Below are 15097 nucleotides of genomic sequence, written 5' to 3' on the forward strand. Positions count from 1 at the left end.
GTAGCCATGAAATTAAAAGACGCTTGCTCCTTGGAATAAAAGCTATGGCAAACCTAGACAGCATATTAAAAAGCAGAGACATTACTTTGCTGACAAAGGTCCAGCTAGACAAGGCTATGGTTTTTAAAGTAGTCATGTATGGATATGAGTGTTGGACTATAAAAAAAGTTGAGTGCGGAAGAACTGATGCTTCTGAACTGTGGCGTTGGAGAAGACTTTTGAGAGTTCCTTGGACAGCAAGGAGATCAAACCAGTCAATCCAAAAGGAAATCAGTCCTGAATATTCATTGGAAGGACTGATGCTGAAGCTTCAGCTTCAATACTTTGGCTACCTGATGCAAAGAGCCAACTCATTTCAAATGAGACCCCGATGCTGGGCAAGATCTGCTGGGCAGAGTAGGGGGCAACAGAGGATGAGATGGTTAAATGGCATCACTGACTGAATGGACGTGAGTTTGAGCAAACTCCGGGAGGTAGTGAAGGACAGGGAAGCCTGGCATGCTGCAGTCCATGGGGTCTCAGAGAGTCAGATGCTACTTAGCAACTGAAAACAAGATGTTATAAAACTATCTTTGCTCCCTGGCAGCAAGTTTATATTCAGACCAATGTTTTTTTTCCTCTGCCCCAAAACATGGACCTATTACTATAAAAGAAACTTGGGTTTCTTTTAGCGAATGAGTGAGTGAAAATCACTCAGTCATGTCTGACTCTTTGCTACCCCATGGACTACACAGTCCATGGATTCATGGAATTCTCCAGGCCAGAATACTGGAGTGGGTAGCCGTTCCCTTCTCCAGGGGATCTTCCCAACCCAGGGATCAAACCCAGGTCTCCTGCAGTGCAGGCGGATTCTTTACCAGCTGAGCCACCAGGAAAGCTCAAGAGTAGAGAACAATATTAAAAATAAAGGTTAGGGTACAAGGAAGACATGTCAAAATATTCATACAAGTAAAAGAAGTAGACAGGGTGTTATCACTGCAAAATGATTTAAGTGACAAAACTAGATTTTCTTTAAAAAATGGGGTTACAACTAATTAAAAAAGATGCATGCACCCCAGTGTCCACTGCAGCATTATTTATAGTTGCCAAGACATGGAAACAATCTAAGTGGCCATCAACAGATGAATGGCTGAGTAATATTCTGTTGTGTGTGTGTATATATATATACATACACACACACACACATATATATATATACAGCACATCTTCTTCATCCATTCTTAGTACTTCTATGAACATTGGGGTGCATGTATCTTTTGGAATTAGAGTTTTCTCCAGATACAAGCCCAGGAGTGGGATTGCTGGATCCCATGGTAACTCTACTTTTTTTTTTAAGGTTAAATACACTTCTGAACTATTTTCTGTGTACATTTCCATATACAAAAATAGACTTGCTATTTTTTAAGTCCGCAGAGAATCTCTGCAACAATGTCCTCACGACCTCTGCCCTTGCGAGGGGGACAGATGGGAACATCTGACCTTGAGAATGTTGCTCATTCCTTACGGGGCTCCTGCAGAACAGAACGTGGATGAGCTAAAGCCTGCTGCAGGCTCTGGTGAAGCGGGGGCCTGGCTGCCTTTGTGGTGGCTGAGTCATTCTGTTCCCTGTGTGCCTCTCTTACTTCAGAGAAAACTGCCAGCTGACTCCAGGGTTCTGGAAGCCTCTGAGCTGGTGTACACGGTCAGCGCCCAGGAGTACTGGCAGCGGGCGCTCCTCACCGAGGAGGAAACTGGTAACTGACACTTAAATAAATGTATTTTTATCCCACTCACTGAAGTTCTTAAGAACAAGCCTGGCACTCTGAGTTTCCCATCCTAGAGCCTTCTGTGCCACACTTGTAGGTTGCCACAGTTTCCATACCTGTGAGCAAATGTGTGTGCGTCTCTGCACTGTCGTGGTTCCCGATGCTTCACTGCTGACCTCCCATTTGTAGTTGCTGATCCTGGCCTGGGGAAAACAGAAAGGTTGGCTTCATGAGCATCCCACCCACATAGGACCTCAGCTGAAGTTGATTCAGACTGCCGTCCTGATCTGTTAATTTTCATGAATTCTGTTTCCTATGAGCTCTGACCTTTTCAAACTGTCTGTGTTGCCTGTGAATTCCAGAAATCCCCAAGTTAAGAGAATATATCAGGAGAAGTCTCTTGGATAAGAAGAAGAGGATGGTGACCAAGTACGTCACTGAAGCTTTTGGCCTGTTGCTCCTCACAGACAGTTTCAGCTGCACGGACCACCTGCAGGTATTCTGGGGAGATCCCTGGGCTGTGTGTTCTTCGCCTCCCAGCCTGGGCAGAACCCTCCCTCCCTCTTACCAAGTTAGAAAATTAACTTGGAATGACTTTTCTGACCAGAGGAACACCCTAAACTCAGAGAATCTAAAGAGAATAAAGAAAATCTGAGGGTTAACATTGTAACCTTTGAGTAAGGAAAGAAAAGAATGTTTTATCTTCTTCTTTTCTTTTTTCACCTGTGACAGATAGGCTGAGAGGGAAACTTAGAAATAGTCACTTTAGCCTCTCCTGAGACTTGAATCAAGTAGAGTGTGTTTAATGGTAGGAGAGATGTGTCATCTTCTGCTGGAATAAGCTGAGCTTCCCTGGTGGTTCAATGGTAAAGAATCCGCCTGCCAATGTAGGTTTGATCCCTGAGTCGGGAAGATCTCCTGGAGAAAGAAATGGCAATCCACTCCAGTATTCTTGCCTGGAGAATCCCATGGGCAAAGGAGCCTGGTGGGCTATAGTCCATGGGGTTACAAAGAGTCAGACATGACTAAGCAACTTAGCTCACAAGCACGTAAAAAGGATATGCTGCTAAATGATAAGCTTGGAAGAAAAATTTGCGGCCAGAATAAATCACCAAAAGCATTGCTTCCTTGTGAGGGATTGAATATACAAACAGACAAGCATATGTAAAAACAGAACTTTGACCCACAGTCTGCAACAACCAGCCTAGGAAGCCAACCCCTGATCTACAACAGACAGCTCACGAAGTCAGCCTGCTCTATCTTAGGCATGTAGGAAGTTAGACTGCTATCTCTGATAACAATCTAAGAAGCAAAGCAATGACTTCTGTAACAATCAGCCCCAAACGGCCAGACCTTGGTTAACGACTAAGGGTTTCCCTGAGTGCTGTGCTTAGTCACCCAGTCGTATCTGACTCTTTGCGACCCCATGGACTGTAGCCCACCAGGCTCAAGGGCTTCCCTAACCTTTTTAAAAATTTTTTTACCCTTCATCCATATTTTATTGCAAAGAGATTACCATGATGCTTAGATATTTTAAAATATGAGCAGTGGTTGCTTACAAAACAGAAAAAGAATTTTTAACAACCCGAAACACACAAAAACAACCCATCTGATTCAGATGACTAGTGGTATGGCTGGAAAGTGACAGCTCCCATCCAAATTAAACCCTTTAGCAATGATGGCGTTGCCTTTAATTCTGCAAACGACAGTGTCCCAGCAGACTGCACTGTTCTGTTGATACTCACATTTTTGCTATAACTGGCTAGCCATTAAACTCTCATCAGAGACAACCCTGTTAGCTCATGGGCTTCCCTAATCTTTATCCCTGCTTCCAACAAGGACCAATCAAGGAAAGATGAATATATTCATCATTTCAGAAATTCTACATAAAAGTGCCAAACAGAGCAAGATTCACCATTTTTTCACTCATCCTCATGGATCACATAGGATCCCTGCTTCAAGGCCCCCACTCACGGCTGCCCCACACCAGGGGTCTCTGATCACGGTGCCAAAAGCCTTCCCACCCCTCTGCCTGCCTGTGTGTGTGTGCGCGCGCGCGCTCAGGGCGTCTGAGTCTTTGCGACCCCATGGACTGTAGCCTGCCAGGCTCCTTTGTCTATGGAAATTTCCAGGCAAGAATACTGGAATGGAGTGGGTAGCCATTCCCTTCTCCAGGGGATCTTCCTGAACCAGGGATCGAATCTGCCCACATTGCAGGCAGATGTTTCACTGCCGAGCCACCAAGGAAGCCCCTGGCCTTTGAGTATCTGCCAAATGCAGGTGATGCCCACTGACCCCCTTACTACAGCAAGCTCTGAATTGACAGCCTTTGGATGTGCTCATTTGGTTGGTGTTTCTTTATTTCCACACTTGCTGTCATCTATCATATTTGCTCAGCCAAGCTGTCTGACCTGTTATTACGTAGAAAAGGGAAGGGGTAGAGAAATGTATGATTGCGTTGGTCCCGATAATGTGGGACAGTGAACCTGGGGGGGCCCAGTGGAGGGACTAGCTGAGGCGGCTGGGCGGGATGTGACTTCACTGTGAAAAGTGAGCAATGTTGACTCTTAAACAATATTTTACTTATTTGGCTGCGCTGGCTCTTAGTTACGGCATGTGGAATCTAGCTCTCCAACCAGGGATTGAACCCGGGCCCCCTGCTTTGGGAGCTCAGTCCAGGGAGCCACTGGACCACCAGGGAAGACCCGCAGTGTCAGCGTTTAATAGCCCATGCGGTGTTGGTCAGCTGTCTTTTTTGTTGTCATTTAGTTGCTCAGTTGTTCCGACTCTCTGAGACTCCACACCAGGCTTCCCTGTCCCTATCTCCTGGAGCTTGCTCAAACTCATGTCCATTGAGTCATTGATGCCATCCAACTATCTCGTCCTCTGTTGTCCCCTTCTCCTCCTGCCCTCCATCTTTCCCAGCATTAGGGTCTTTTCCATTTTAGAAATTCTACATAAAAATTGCCAAATAGAGCAAGATTCACCATCTTTTCCCTCATATTTCTTACTGTGTTTTGTTTTAGTTCTGTGAAAACCAAAACCAAAACAAAACAAAAAACAACAAACAACAAAACCTTTCTGGAATTTGAGATTTTTCTACTTTGACTTTTGTCCTCTGAAATACTATTGAAGATTTTGACATTCCAACTTCCCAAAAAAATTCTTCGGGGTGAAAGTTGCCTTGCTGCCCAGCCAAAGATTGTTTTTGGAAGTGCTGATGGAAAATGAATCAGATGCAGTGCTGTGTGTGGTTGGTTTGTTTGATAAACACCGGGACAAAGCCTTCTGCAGTCCAAGCTGGAGTGTGATATGGAAGTGCAGCCTCAGTTCTCTCCTTGTATCCAGACTCTAGGCGACAGAAGACGCGGAGGAGGGGGCTGGCTGGAATTCTATCATAGCCTTTTAGAGGGGGTTGCCAGCAGCCTTCCTCAAAATTCTTTGGCCTCACATATCGGTCTCAGCCTTACTTCTTTGATAGAAAGTTGGAAAGCAAGAACTTTGTCAGTTCTTTTGTATTCTGGGGGGGAAAAAAACCCTAAAATTGTATGTGATGGACCTTTTTTTTAAGATTGTGACTCAAACTCAAAAATTAGAGGATAAGGATTTTATTTTTTATTTATTTATTTTTAAAAATTAATTAATTTCACTTTTGGTCATGCTGGGTCTTCATAGCTGTGCCCTGGCTTTTGTCTAGTTGTGGCAAGCGAGGGGTACTCTCTCAGATGTGGTGTGAAGGCTTTTCATTGAGGTGGCTTCTCTTCTGGTGGTTCCCAGACGCCAGAGCACGGGCTATAGTAGTTGTGGTGCATGGGCTTAGTTGCTCTGTGGCCTGTGGAATCTTCTCAGACCAGGGATTAAACCCATGTCCTCTGCATTGACAGGTGGATTCTCAATCACTGGACCCCCAGAGGAGTCCAGTTAGTGGTTTTAAATGAACAGGGATCTCACCTTTATTTTTATAAATCAATGGGAAGTTGATTATGACAATCTCAATGCTGAATGAGTCCTGCATTTATTCATAGTAGATGCCAGCCTTTTCACCTTTCTTTATTCCCAGCTCTTTCTTTCCCAGTCATTCTGCTTCTTGTCATTCATTTCCTTCTTCAATAAGGATTCGTTGAGAGTGAGCCATTGTGAGAATCTTGCCTGTGGCGTTCCTTTTCATGACTCCTTTCTTTCATTTTGGTCACCAGTGACACCACAAATTTCAAAGAACCCAGCGAGCACTCTGAGAAAAAAGTCCTGCTTATAGAATTCCGGGGCTTCCCTGGTAGCTCAGGTGGTAAAGAATCTGTCTCTAATGCAGGAGACCGGAGTTCGATCTCTAGGTCAGGAAGATCCCCTGGAGAAGGAAATAGCAACCCACTCCAATATTCTTGCCTGGAGAATTCCATGGACAGAGGAGCCTGATCAGCTACAGTATAGAATTCTAACTAGTTAAAACTCTGAAACTTCCCAGGGCATGCCCGAAGTGGGATAGTTTCCATTAACTTCTGAAACTCATCTATTCTGAGACTCAGAATGTAGGAGTTTGAGGCTCATTTTCAGGATCATTCAGCTCCATTCAACTTACTTCACAGACAATGCCCTTAAGGATTCAGGGATGATAAGTCATCTATGGAAGGTCACACCTTAATGCAAGAGCTATTTCTCTCATCCAATTTGGAATAGAATTTAAAGTCCTATGTTATCCAGCCATGTCTCCATGCCGCTCACTCACCCCACAAACGTTTATGGGCTGCACTCTCTGTGCCATGCTTGGAATAAACAAGCATGAACAACAGTCTGTCTCTTCAGCAAGGTCCTGGCCCAGAACAGGGAGACACACGGCCTGAGGGAGATACAGCGAAGCAGGGATGTGCCAAGGGCAACAGGAGTCCAGGAAAGAGCAGCCAGACTCTGCTTACCCCAACTCTGCTGGGGCGGTCAGGGACAGCATGACACGAGAAGTGACTCTGGAGCTTTTTCCGGGAGGACGAGCACGTGGGGAGAGCCTGTGCACACCCAAAAGGATGGCGCGTTTGGGGAACGGCAGCAAGTTCATGGGCAGCTACATGGGAGGACCTTCTGGGCAAACAGCTGGTGATGCTGGAGAAATTGGCTGAGTTCTGGGCAAGAAGGGCCTTAAGTGCTGAGCTAAGGAGTGTGGCTTCTTTCCACTGCAGGTGGACACAGCCTGGTCTCCAGGGCTCTCATACAGGGACAGGCGCTACAAAGTTCCCAGTTTGGAACCTAAAGGTCCAGACAGCCTCTGGTGGTCACTCCCTTGTATATTTGAATTGACATTTCTTCCCTGACTAGACTATTCTCCTTTGAAGCAGGAACCAAGTCTTTACTTTGGTGGTCCTTTAGCTCTGTTATTTATTCCAAACGGTCACTGTTAACCCGGGACTTGCTAGAAGCATAGAATCCCAGGTACTCGGGTTTGAACCAACTTGCCCAGTGAGCTCTATGCACAATTTCCTCACACAAATTTGAGAAGTCCTATCCTCCCAAATTGCACCAAGTTCATTAAATATTTGTCAAATCAGATGTCATTGGGAAAAATCTCTTTTAATAACAGCTGGGTTTTATAAAAATATTTACTCTTGCCAATAGCCTAATGGATTATACCACTAAAATAAATTGTAGGAGGCATATATTTGTTCTATTCTCCAGTTCCACAAGTGGCTTCCCCAGTGGCTCAGATGGTAAAGAATCTGCTGCCAGTGTAGGAGATTCAGGTTCGACCACTGGGTTAGGAAGAGCTCCTAGAGAAGGAAATGGCAACTCACTCCAGTGTTCTTGCCTTGGAAATCCCCTGGACAGAAGAGCCTGGCAGGAGACAGTCCACGGGGTTGCAAAGAGTCAGACACAACTTAGAGACGAAGCACACACGCATGCAATCCCGCAAAGCTTAAGGAGACCGGTGGACTGGAGGATGCTCTCCTGGGTGAGAGGGAGAAGCCCACGGTGGGTGATGAGCTCAGGCTCAATCTGGACAGGCTTAGAGGAAGCAGACCCGCAAAAGCCGATGCCTGTAGCGAGGGCAAAGCCTCACGCTCCGGATGGTCCTTGTCCCTAGAATGAACACTTGCACATGAGTGGCCTGCGGAGATTTGTGGAAGAGAAGATACAGTTGCTGGAGAAGGCCATTGACCAGTGCTTTGCCCACATAGCGCGGCCCCTGCAAGAAGGAATCTGGAACGCCAGGAGTTCCTACCGACGCATCCTTGGGGCGTGCCTGGTGGTGAGTGACCCTCTAAAGGGAAAAACCATGATATCTGGGGAGGTCTGTCTGATCCCTTGCCTACTTTTCTACTATCCCGTTGCTTTCAAGAGAAATACAGAGCTAGAAGAGATTGGGGGAGAGTGAAAATTGCACACAGGAAAGCATATTGAGCAACTGTTCGACTATGCATTGCAAGGACCCAGGGAAAGGTACATGGTTAGGGAGAAAGAGTTGGAATATAGGATCTGAGGGTCTTGTTTTGAATGTCAGCCCCACCAAACACCCTCTGTAGACCTGGGCGAGGCCCTAAACCCACTTAAGCCTGTTGCATTTTTCTTCTATAAAATAGTATGATAAGTACTTGTCTAGTCTATTTCACAGGGTTGATGTAAGTATCAATTAGATACACAATAAGAAAGCATCCTGTAATCTCTCACTTGGTGTACAAATTGTTGCTTTATCTTTTAATTAGTTATGTGGGGTTTCTAAGGGATGGCAAAGAGGATGAGATGGTTAGATAGCATCATCAACTCAATGGACATGAATTTGAGTGAACTCCAGGAGATAGTGGAGGATAGAGGAGCCTGGTGTGCTGCAGTCCATGGGGTTGCAGAGTCAGACATGACTTAGCAACTGAACAACAAGGGATGGGAGATAAGAAATGTGTATTGTTGTTTAAGTCATGAAGTTTGGGGTAATTTGTTTCATAGCAATAGGTAACTAAGTGACCCTAGGGAGAACTGTTTCCAAAGGATGGTAGAAGACCCCAGATCAAAAAACTGAATGAGTAAGTGGGTGCTGAGCAACTGAAGGCAGGAGGTGGGGACCAGTCCTCCGAGACGATGTGCTTGGGGAGAAGGAGTAGCATTAGGCATCTTTAGGCCGTCATTAGGCATCTTTAGGTTCCATCCTAGGAACCATCCCCTCTCTCCTTAGCCCTTCAATGGCTTCTTTCTCTGTGACTACAGACACACCTGAGGAGTTCCTATTGGATAAGCAGCTTGCCTTTGTGATCAGACATTTGGGCAAACATATATATACTAACATCATAACGTTATACGATATAGTAAAATAACCTAAATGTCTAGTGATAAGAGAATGATAAAGTGAATTATGATGCATCCATATGATATTATGTGGTTGTTAAAATATTTTTTGGAAGTATTTGCAGTGAATTCAGGAAATGCTCATGTTATAATATTAAGTGAAATGGCAGAATATTAAAATACAGATAGCTAGATAGACATGATAGATAGATGTGGATAGATACAGCATGCTGTCAGTTGTACCATGCTCCACGGCCATTAACTTAAAACATATTCCCCTAAAACATAGATCAGTGATTAATGATCACAAGTGCTTCCCTGATGGCTCGATGGTAAAAGAATTCACCTGCAATGCAGGAGACCCGGGTTCAATCCCTGGGTCGGGAAGATCCCCTGGAGGAGGAAATGGCAACCCACTCCAGTATTCTTGCCTGGGAAATCCCCATGGACAGAGGAGCCTGGAGGGCTACAGTCCACAGGGTCACAAAGAGTCAGACATCTCTGACTGAGCACACACATGCACATACACACACACACGAGGCAGTGTAGGTCTGATTCCATGAATTCTAGGTACCTACTGACTCTGTTATCTTATTGTTTATCCAGAGGAGCAGAGGAAACCAGGGCTTTCACCAGACTCTGAAAGCGGTTTGCCTGAAAAACGGCATTTATGCCTCCAGGACTCTTGCGAGAATTGATCTTAATGAAGCCCTCACACAGCCCATCTACGAACAGATTGATCCTGTTTTTGGGTGCATTTTTAGGTAAAGGAATCCATTTGGCTCCTCTGTGAACAAACATCCTAAGAACGCCTGGCCCAGAGTCTGATCTTCAAGAATTTGTTCTTGGGATCTGGAAGGGTCCAGAGTAGCTTGCAACTTGAGGAGGAAAACTCAGTCTTTGGCAAAACACAAAAGCCTTCCTGGTTGGGTTTACTTAAAATCTTCCCATGGTGACCCAGAGTGCAGCTGGAGACGCTACTTTGAGACTAATGTTATAATTCCTGTTATTTTTCAAATATCTCCTACAGGCAGCAGGGGATCCATTTTCTTATGGATCTGGGCCCAGGATAGGGTATTTTGGTTGGAGAGTGTGGACTTAAGGAAACACACAGCCTTCGTAAATTTCCCTGAGCATGAAAAGGAAAAATGGCTCAGGATGACTCTGCTTGTTCTTTGACACATGGCGTGGGGTTTGGGGCTTGAGCCTTCACAATGCCTGCTCCTTCCCTTCTTCCTTGACCTCCAATGGTTTTGGACCTCCTTCCTTGACCTCCATCCACAGAAACAGAGTCTTCTATTCCTTACCTGTCTTCAGTCTCCAGCCTTCACTCCTGGCATTTCACCTGGCCAGCCACCTGCTCCAGCTTGAACCATTCTACTTTTTGCTTGATGCTCCCTGCCCCCCCCCCACCTTCCTTTAAATTTGTTTTTCATCATGCCATTCCACCTATGCCCACTCACCCTGTTTACATGTCTGTAGGGTAAACTCCAAATTCCTTGGAATAGACTTCAAGACATTCCACCTGCCTCCAATTGGCCTTTCCCATCCCTCCCTGCCCCATCTGGCTTTTACCATTCTGAGGGCAGCAGAGAGTTACTGAGGCATGCCAGGAACTGCGCTAAGCACTTTGCATGCATCATGTTATCATAGCCTCCCAAGAACCCTCTGAAGTGGCTCCGGTCTTTTTGCAAGTGAACACACTGCCGTTGAGAGGAATCACACAGCTTTCCCAGGGTCACTTGACACACAGGTAGAGATCTAGGACTTCAAGCCTCTGCCCGCTCCTCTGCTCACCCGCTCACCTCATACTCCTGGGATGTCCTGAAACTTAGTTCACTATGTCGTCCCTGGGGAGATGCTGCCTCCTTCTTTTCACATCCCTAAACATTACACAGGCTTCCCTGCTGGCTCAGCGGTAAAGAATCTGCAGAATCTCTGCAATGCAGGAGACACTGGGCTCAATCCTTGGGTCGGGAAGACCCCCTGGAGGAGGAAATGGCAACCCACTCCAGTATTCTTGCCTGGAGAATCCCATGGACAGAGGGGCCTGGCGGGTTTCAGTCCGTGGGGTGACTAAGAGTCAGACATGACTCTGTGACTAAGCAACAACAAGCCTTGCCCATCTTTTAAGGTGGATTTCATCCCACCCTTTCAAGTGGGAACATTTGAGTAGCCAAAAGACTATGAGTTTTGAGGTCAAATGGATCAGTGTCTAAGGCCTGACCCTGCTACTCACTAGCCATGTGACTTTGAACACATTTTAGCAACCATTTCCAGACTTCAATTTCCTCATCCGTAAAATGCGTGTCATTGCACTGACTTCATAGGTTTTTATATCAAGGGCCTAGCACAGCACAGTGCTTGGAACATTATAGAAATTTTATCTATTAGATCTCATCCCCCTTCTCTTAAAAATGAGTAAAAGAATACCAGCTAGTTTATTCTTTGTTTTAATCCCACAATAACTGCTGCTGTCTCTTAACATTTTACTTTGCTTTCCTCAGTAGGTCTGGGAAACCCACTGATGGCTCAGCTCTGATCCCCCACATAGATGCTTTTAAGCTCTCTCTGCAGGAGAAGATGACTGAAATTGGGATAAGAAATGGCTGGAAATATGACAGCTATAAAAAGAGTTTCCTGATCCAGGAGGTAAGATCCTTATAGAGTAAAGAGGGCAATGAGGTTGGGTAGTGGTTTTCTTCCCAGCAGGATTTTGGAGGTTGCCTGTCTTTCCCTACTTGTTCCCTTGGAATGTCTAGGCTCTGGGGAGACCTAATAACAGATGCTATGAGATACAGAACATAACAGGATGGAGGAGAGAGACGTGATCCTGGAGGTAGCAAGCTTTGTTCCCCTGAGAAGCAGCCAATAATAAGTGCTGAGATTGTCAAACAAACTCAGTTCCCAGGAAGTATCTTCAAAGAGTCCTTAGCTATATCAACATTTGAATCCACTTATAACAGTCTCACTGACTTCATTTTTGCCAATATCATGAAATACCATCCACGGCAGTGAAGTTTAAAGAAGTATCATTTTTTTCCAGATTACTTTTTAGTTTTGAGTCCTCAAGACTCTTATCTGGGACTCATTTTCTTAGTCTGGGCTGTCTTAGTCTGTTTGGGCTGCTATAACAAAATACCATAGACTGGGAAGCTTACAAACAACAGACATTTCTCAGTATTCTGGAGGCCGGAAGTACAGGATTAAGGTGCAGGCAGGTTTGGTGTCTGCTTGGGCCCACTTCCTGGTTTACAGGTGGCTGTCTTTTTGCTGTGTGCTCACATGGCAGAAGGGCACAGAAGCCCTCTAGGGTCTCTTCTATAAAGGGCATCATCCCAGCTGAGAGGGCTCCACCTTGAGTCCTAATCACCTCCCAAAGGCCCTGCCTCCTAAGGCCATCACACTGCATTTGTGCTTCATTGCTCACTAGTGTATGACTCTTTGCAATCCACGGACTCTAGACCGCCAGGCTCCTCTGTCCATGGGATTAAATCCCCAGGCAAGAATACTGGAGTGGGTTGCCATTTCCTCCTCCAGGGGATCTTTCCAACCCAGGGATTGAACCCAGGTCTCTTCCATGGCAAAGATTCTTTACCATCTAAGCCATCACATTGGGGTGTAAGATTTCAGTGTAAGAATTTTGGAAGACATGACTATGCACAGGCCCAACCCAAATTACATGAGAATCACCTGTGCCCCCTTAAACTTCCCAAAGATGCCCCATCCCATAACCATGCATGCACCTGAGTTCAACTCTGAAAATACTTACTGAGTTGTGTGAGGCACCAGGCACTATGGGAGGAATTTTGGGATGTAAAGATGCTTAAGACAAAGTTTTGGAACTTCCCAGGTGGTCCAGTGGTTAAGACTCCATGCTCCCAATGCAGGTGACCTGAGTTCCATCCCTGGTTGGGGAACTAAGATCTCGTATGCTATAAAGCATGGCCAAAAAAAAAAAAAAAAAAAAAAGACAAGGTTCCTGCCTGTGAGGGAGGAGCTCACAGCCGGAAGTGGAGGAGATGGGATCAGCCAACAGTAACCCAGGGCAGAGGAAATGGTACAGCCCGTGGAAACCCCTGGCTTGCTTCTGTCAAGGGACTGTCACAAATGGCCTTTTGTTGATGTGGATTCACAGATAAGTGCCATCCTGGGAGGCCTGGAGGGACATATCCTCAGAAAGAAGAGGAAGATTTATGAATCTCTCACCACCTCTGTTCAGAACGACCTGAAGCCCTGTTATGAAGGTGGGGGCCCCAAGGGCAAGGCTTCTGCCTCCTCCAGGGTCTGTCAGCTCCTTTAACATCCTTGTCTGCTGTTCCCCCCTTAAAGCATTTGTCCTTCTATGTCCTAAGCCCCCATAACACTCTTGGTCTACAAATTAAAACTCAACAATTGCAAAGGGGTGGGGACAGGTCAGTCATGAACCGCTTTTATCTGTTTCCAGTTCTTTCCATCCACCCTTCATCTAGACATCGTGCTTCTCCTCTCTGCATTGCATCACAGCTAATTAAACTATAAAAGCCATTTATTGGATTCTCGTTCTTATTTTCTTTAAGTACCTGTAAACTCACTTGCCAGCTTTTTCTTGGTTTGTTGGTCCCATTGATTTTTTTCTGGGGTGGGTGGAGGAGTTTGGAATTTTGTAACCTTCTCCTTAATTCACTCAGTAGGTTTTCTACATGAAAATGATCAAATATTGATTGTTTTTTATTATGCTATTCTATTTCCATGGTGTAGAAAATGGTGCTACATGTATAACTATATATATGTATGTATATATACACACACACAAATGCGTATGGTTATGTAGGTGCTCAGTTGTGTCTGAGTCTTTGTGACGCTATGGACTACAGCCTGCCAGGCTCCTCTGTCCATGGAGTTTCTCAGACAAGAAGACTGGAGTGGGTTGCTGTTTCCTGCTCCTGGGGATCTTCCTCTCTCAGGGACTGAACCCATGTCTCTTGACTCTCCTGCATTGCAGGCAGATTTTTTAACCACTGTGCCACCTGGGAAGCCACAGGTGTGTCTATATGTGTGTCTACATGTATGTGCATATGTGTATGTGTGTATAGTTGGTTTGCTTATCTTTCTTTCTGATGCTAAGGATATCTAAGCAAGTCCTTGTTGAGGTGTTACTGTGGCTATCATTTTTGCCAGAGGCCGCACAGATTACGGGCAAAAAAGCATGTGAAAGAATGAAAGATGCCCTCAGAAGAGGGGTGGACCGGCAGGTGGCCGAGGGCATGTTCGAACGGGCTCAAGAAAGGATGCAGCACCAGTTTCAGCAGCTGAAGGTATTCAACTTACACGGTTTGCATTCCGGTCCCAGAGGGCTCCTTGGGGAGCATGGGAAGGAGGAGCAGAGGTGGAGGAAGCAGTAGTTGTTTGAGCCCAGTTAGAGCCGGATGCCTTCTGCAAAGTGGGCTCACTGACGCCCATGATGCCAGGGAAGAGGCCAGCCTCCATCACGTGCTGGCTCGGGCTTGTTTCAGCCTGCAACTCAGCGCCTCCAGCTCTCTCCTGCATCCTTTCTTTTTCCTGGGTCACCACTAAGATCACTGTGATATCTAGAGGGGACCCTAAGTGCTTCACAAATGTGAGCTTATTGAATCCCCAGCAAGTCTGTGAGATAAGGTGCTATGATTGTTCCCACTTTACAGATGAGAAAACTGAGGCAGACAGAGGTGTATCAGCAGGTCACAGAGCTAGCAAGTTACAAGAGTGGGGATTTGGGACCAGGTAACCCAGCTCCAGCAATAGTATTATCTCAAGACATACTTTTAAAAAAGTATTTATTTGACTGCACCCAGTCTTTGTTGCAGCATGTAAGATTTAGTTCCCTGACCAGGTATCGAACCCAGACCCCCTGCATTGGGAGCATGGAGTCTTAGCCACCGGACCACCAGGGAAGTCCCCAGATCTTTTTTTAATGAGGGAAAATGTCTTGTCTAAATAAAATACCTATAGATAAATGCCAACCAACTATTATAGATCTGTTCATTACAGTACCTGGCATAGATTTTGGTGAGATTCTGTCCATCTCAGAAGACAATTCCTGACAGCTTCCTCGAAACTAAGTGCTCTGTCAA

The 15097-nt window shown here is 45.6% G+C and overlaps 1 protein-coding gene across 3 annotated transcripts in view; it reads left to right on the plus strand.

Annotated features, from left to right (window-relative positions):
• Nucleotides 1-15097, plus strand: part of NUGGC (nuclear GTPase, germinal center associated) — a 47251-nt gene that overhangs the window by 28868 nt on the left and 3286 nt on the right. For 2 of the 3 annotated variants that reach the window (XM_065908053.1, XM_065908050.1), the window contains exons 11-17: nucleotides 1628-1733; nucleotides 2108-2241; nucleotides 7813-7977; nucleotides 9612-9769; nucleotides 11513-11657; nucleotides 13144-13252; nucleotides 14166-14302. In XM_065908053.1, coding sequence (XP_065764125.1) covers nucleotides 1628-1733; nucleotides 2108-2241; nucleotides 7813-7977; nucleotides 9612-9769; nucleotides 11513-11657; nucleotides 13144-13252; nucleotides 14166-14302 — 954 coding nt within the window. The remainder of the gene's footprint in view (nucleotides 1-1627; nucleotides 1734-2107; nucleotides 2242-7812; nucleotides 7978-9611; nucleotides 9770-11512; nucleotides 11658-13143; nucleotides 13253-14165; nucleotides 14303-15097) is intronic. The other variant, XM_065908051.1, reaches the window with a different exon arrangement.

The sequence above is a fragment of the Muntiacus reevesi genome, chromosome 17, assembly GCF_963930625.1.
Source record: "Muntiacus reevesi chromosome 17, mMunRee1.1, whole genome shotgun sequence".
NCBI classification, from domain to species: domain Eukaryota; kingdom Metazoa; phylum Chordata; class Mammalia; order Artiodactyla; family Cervidae; genus Muntiacus; species Muntiacus reevesi.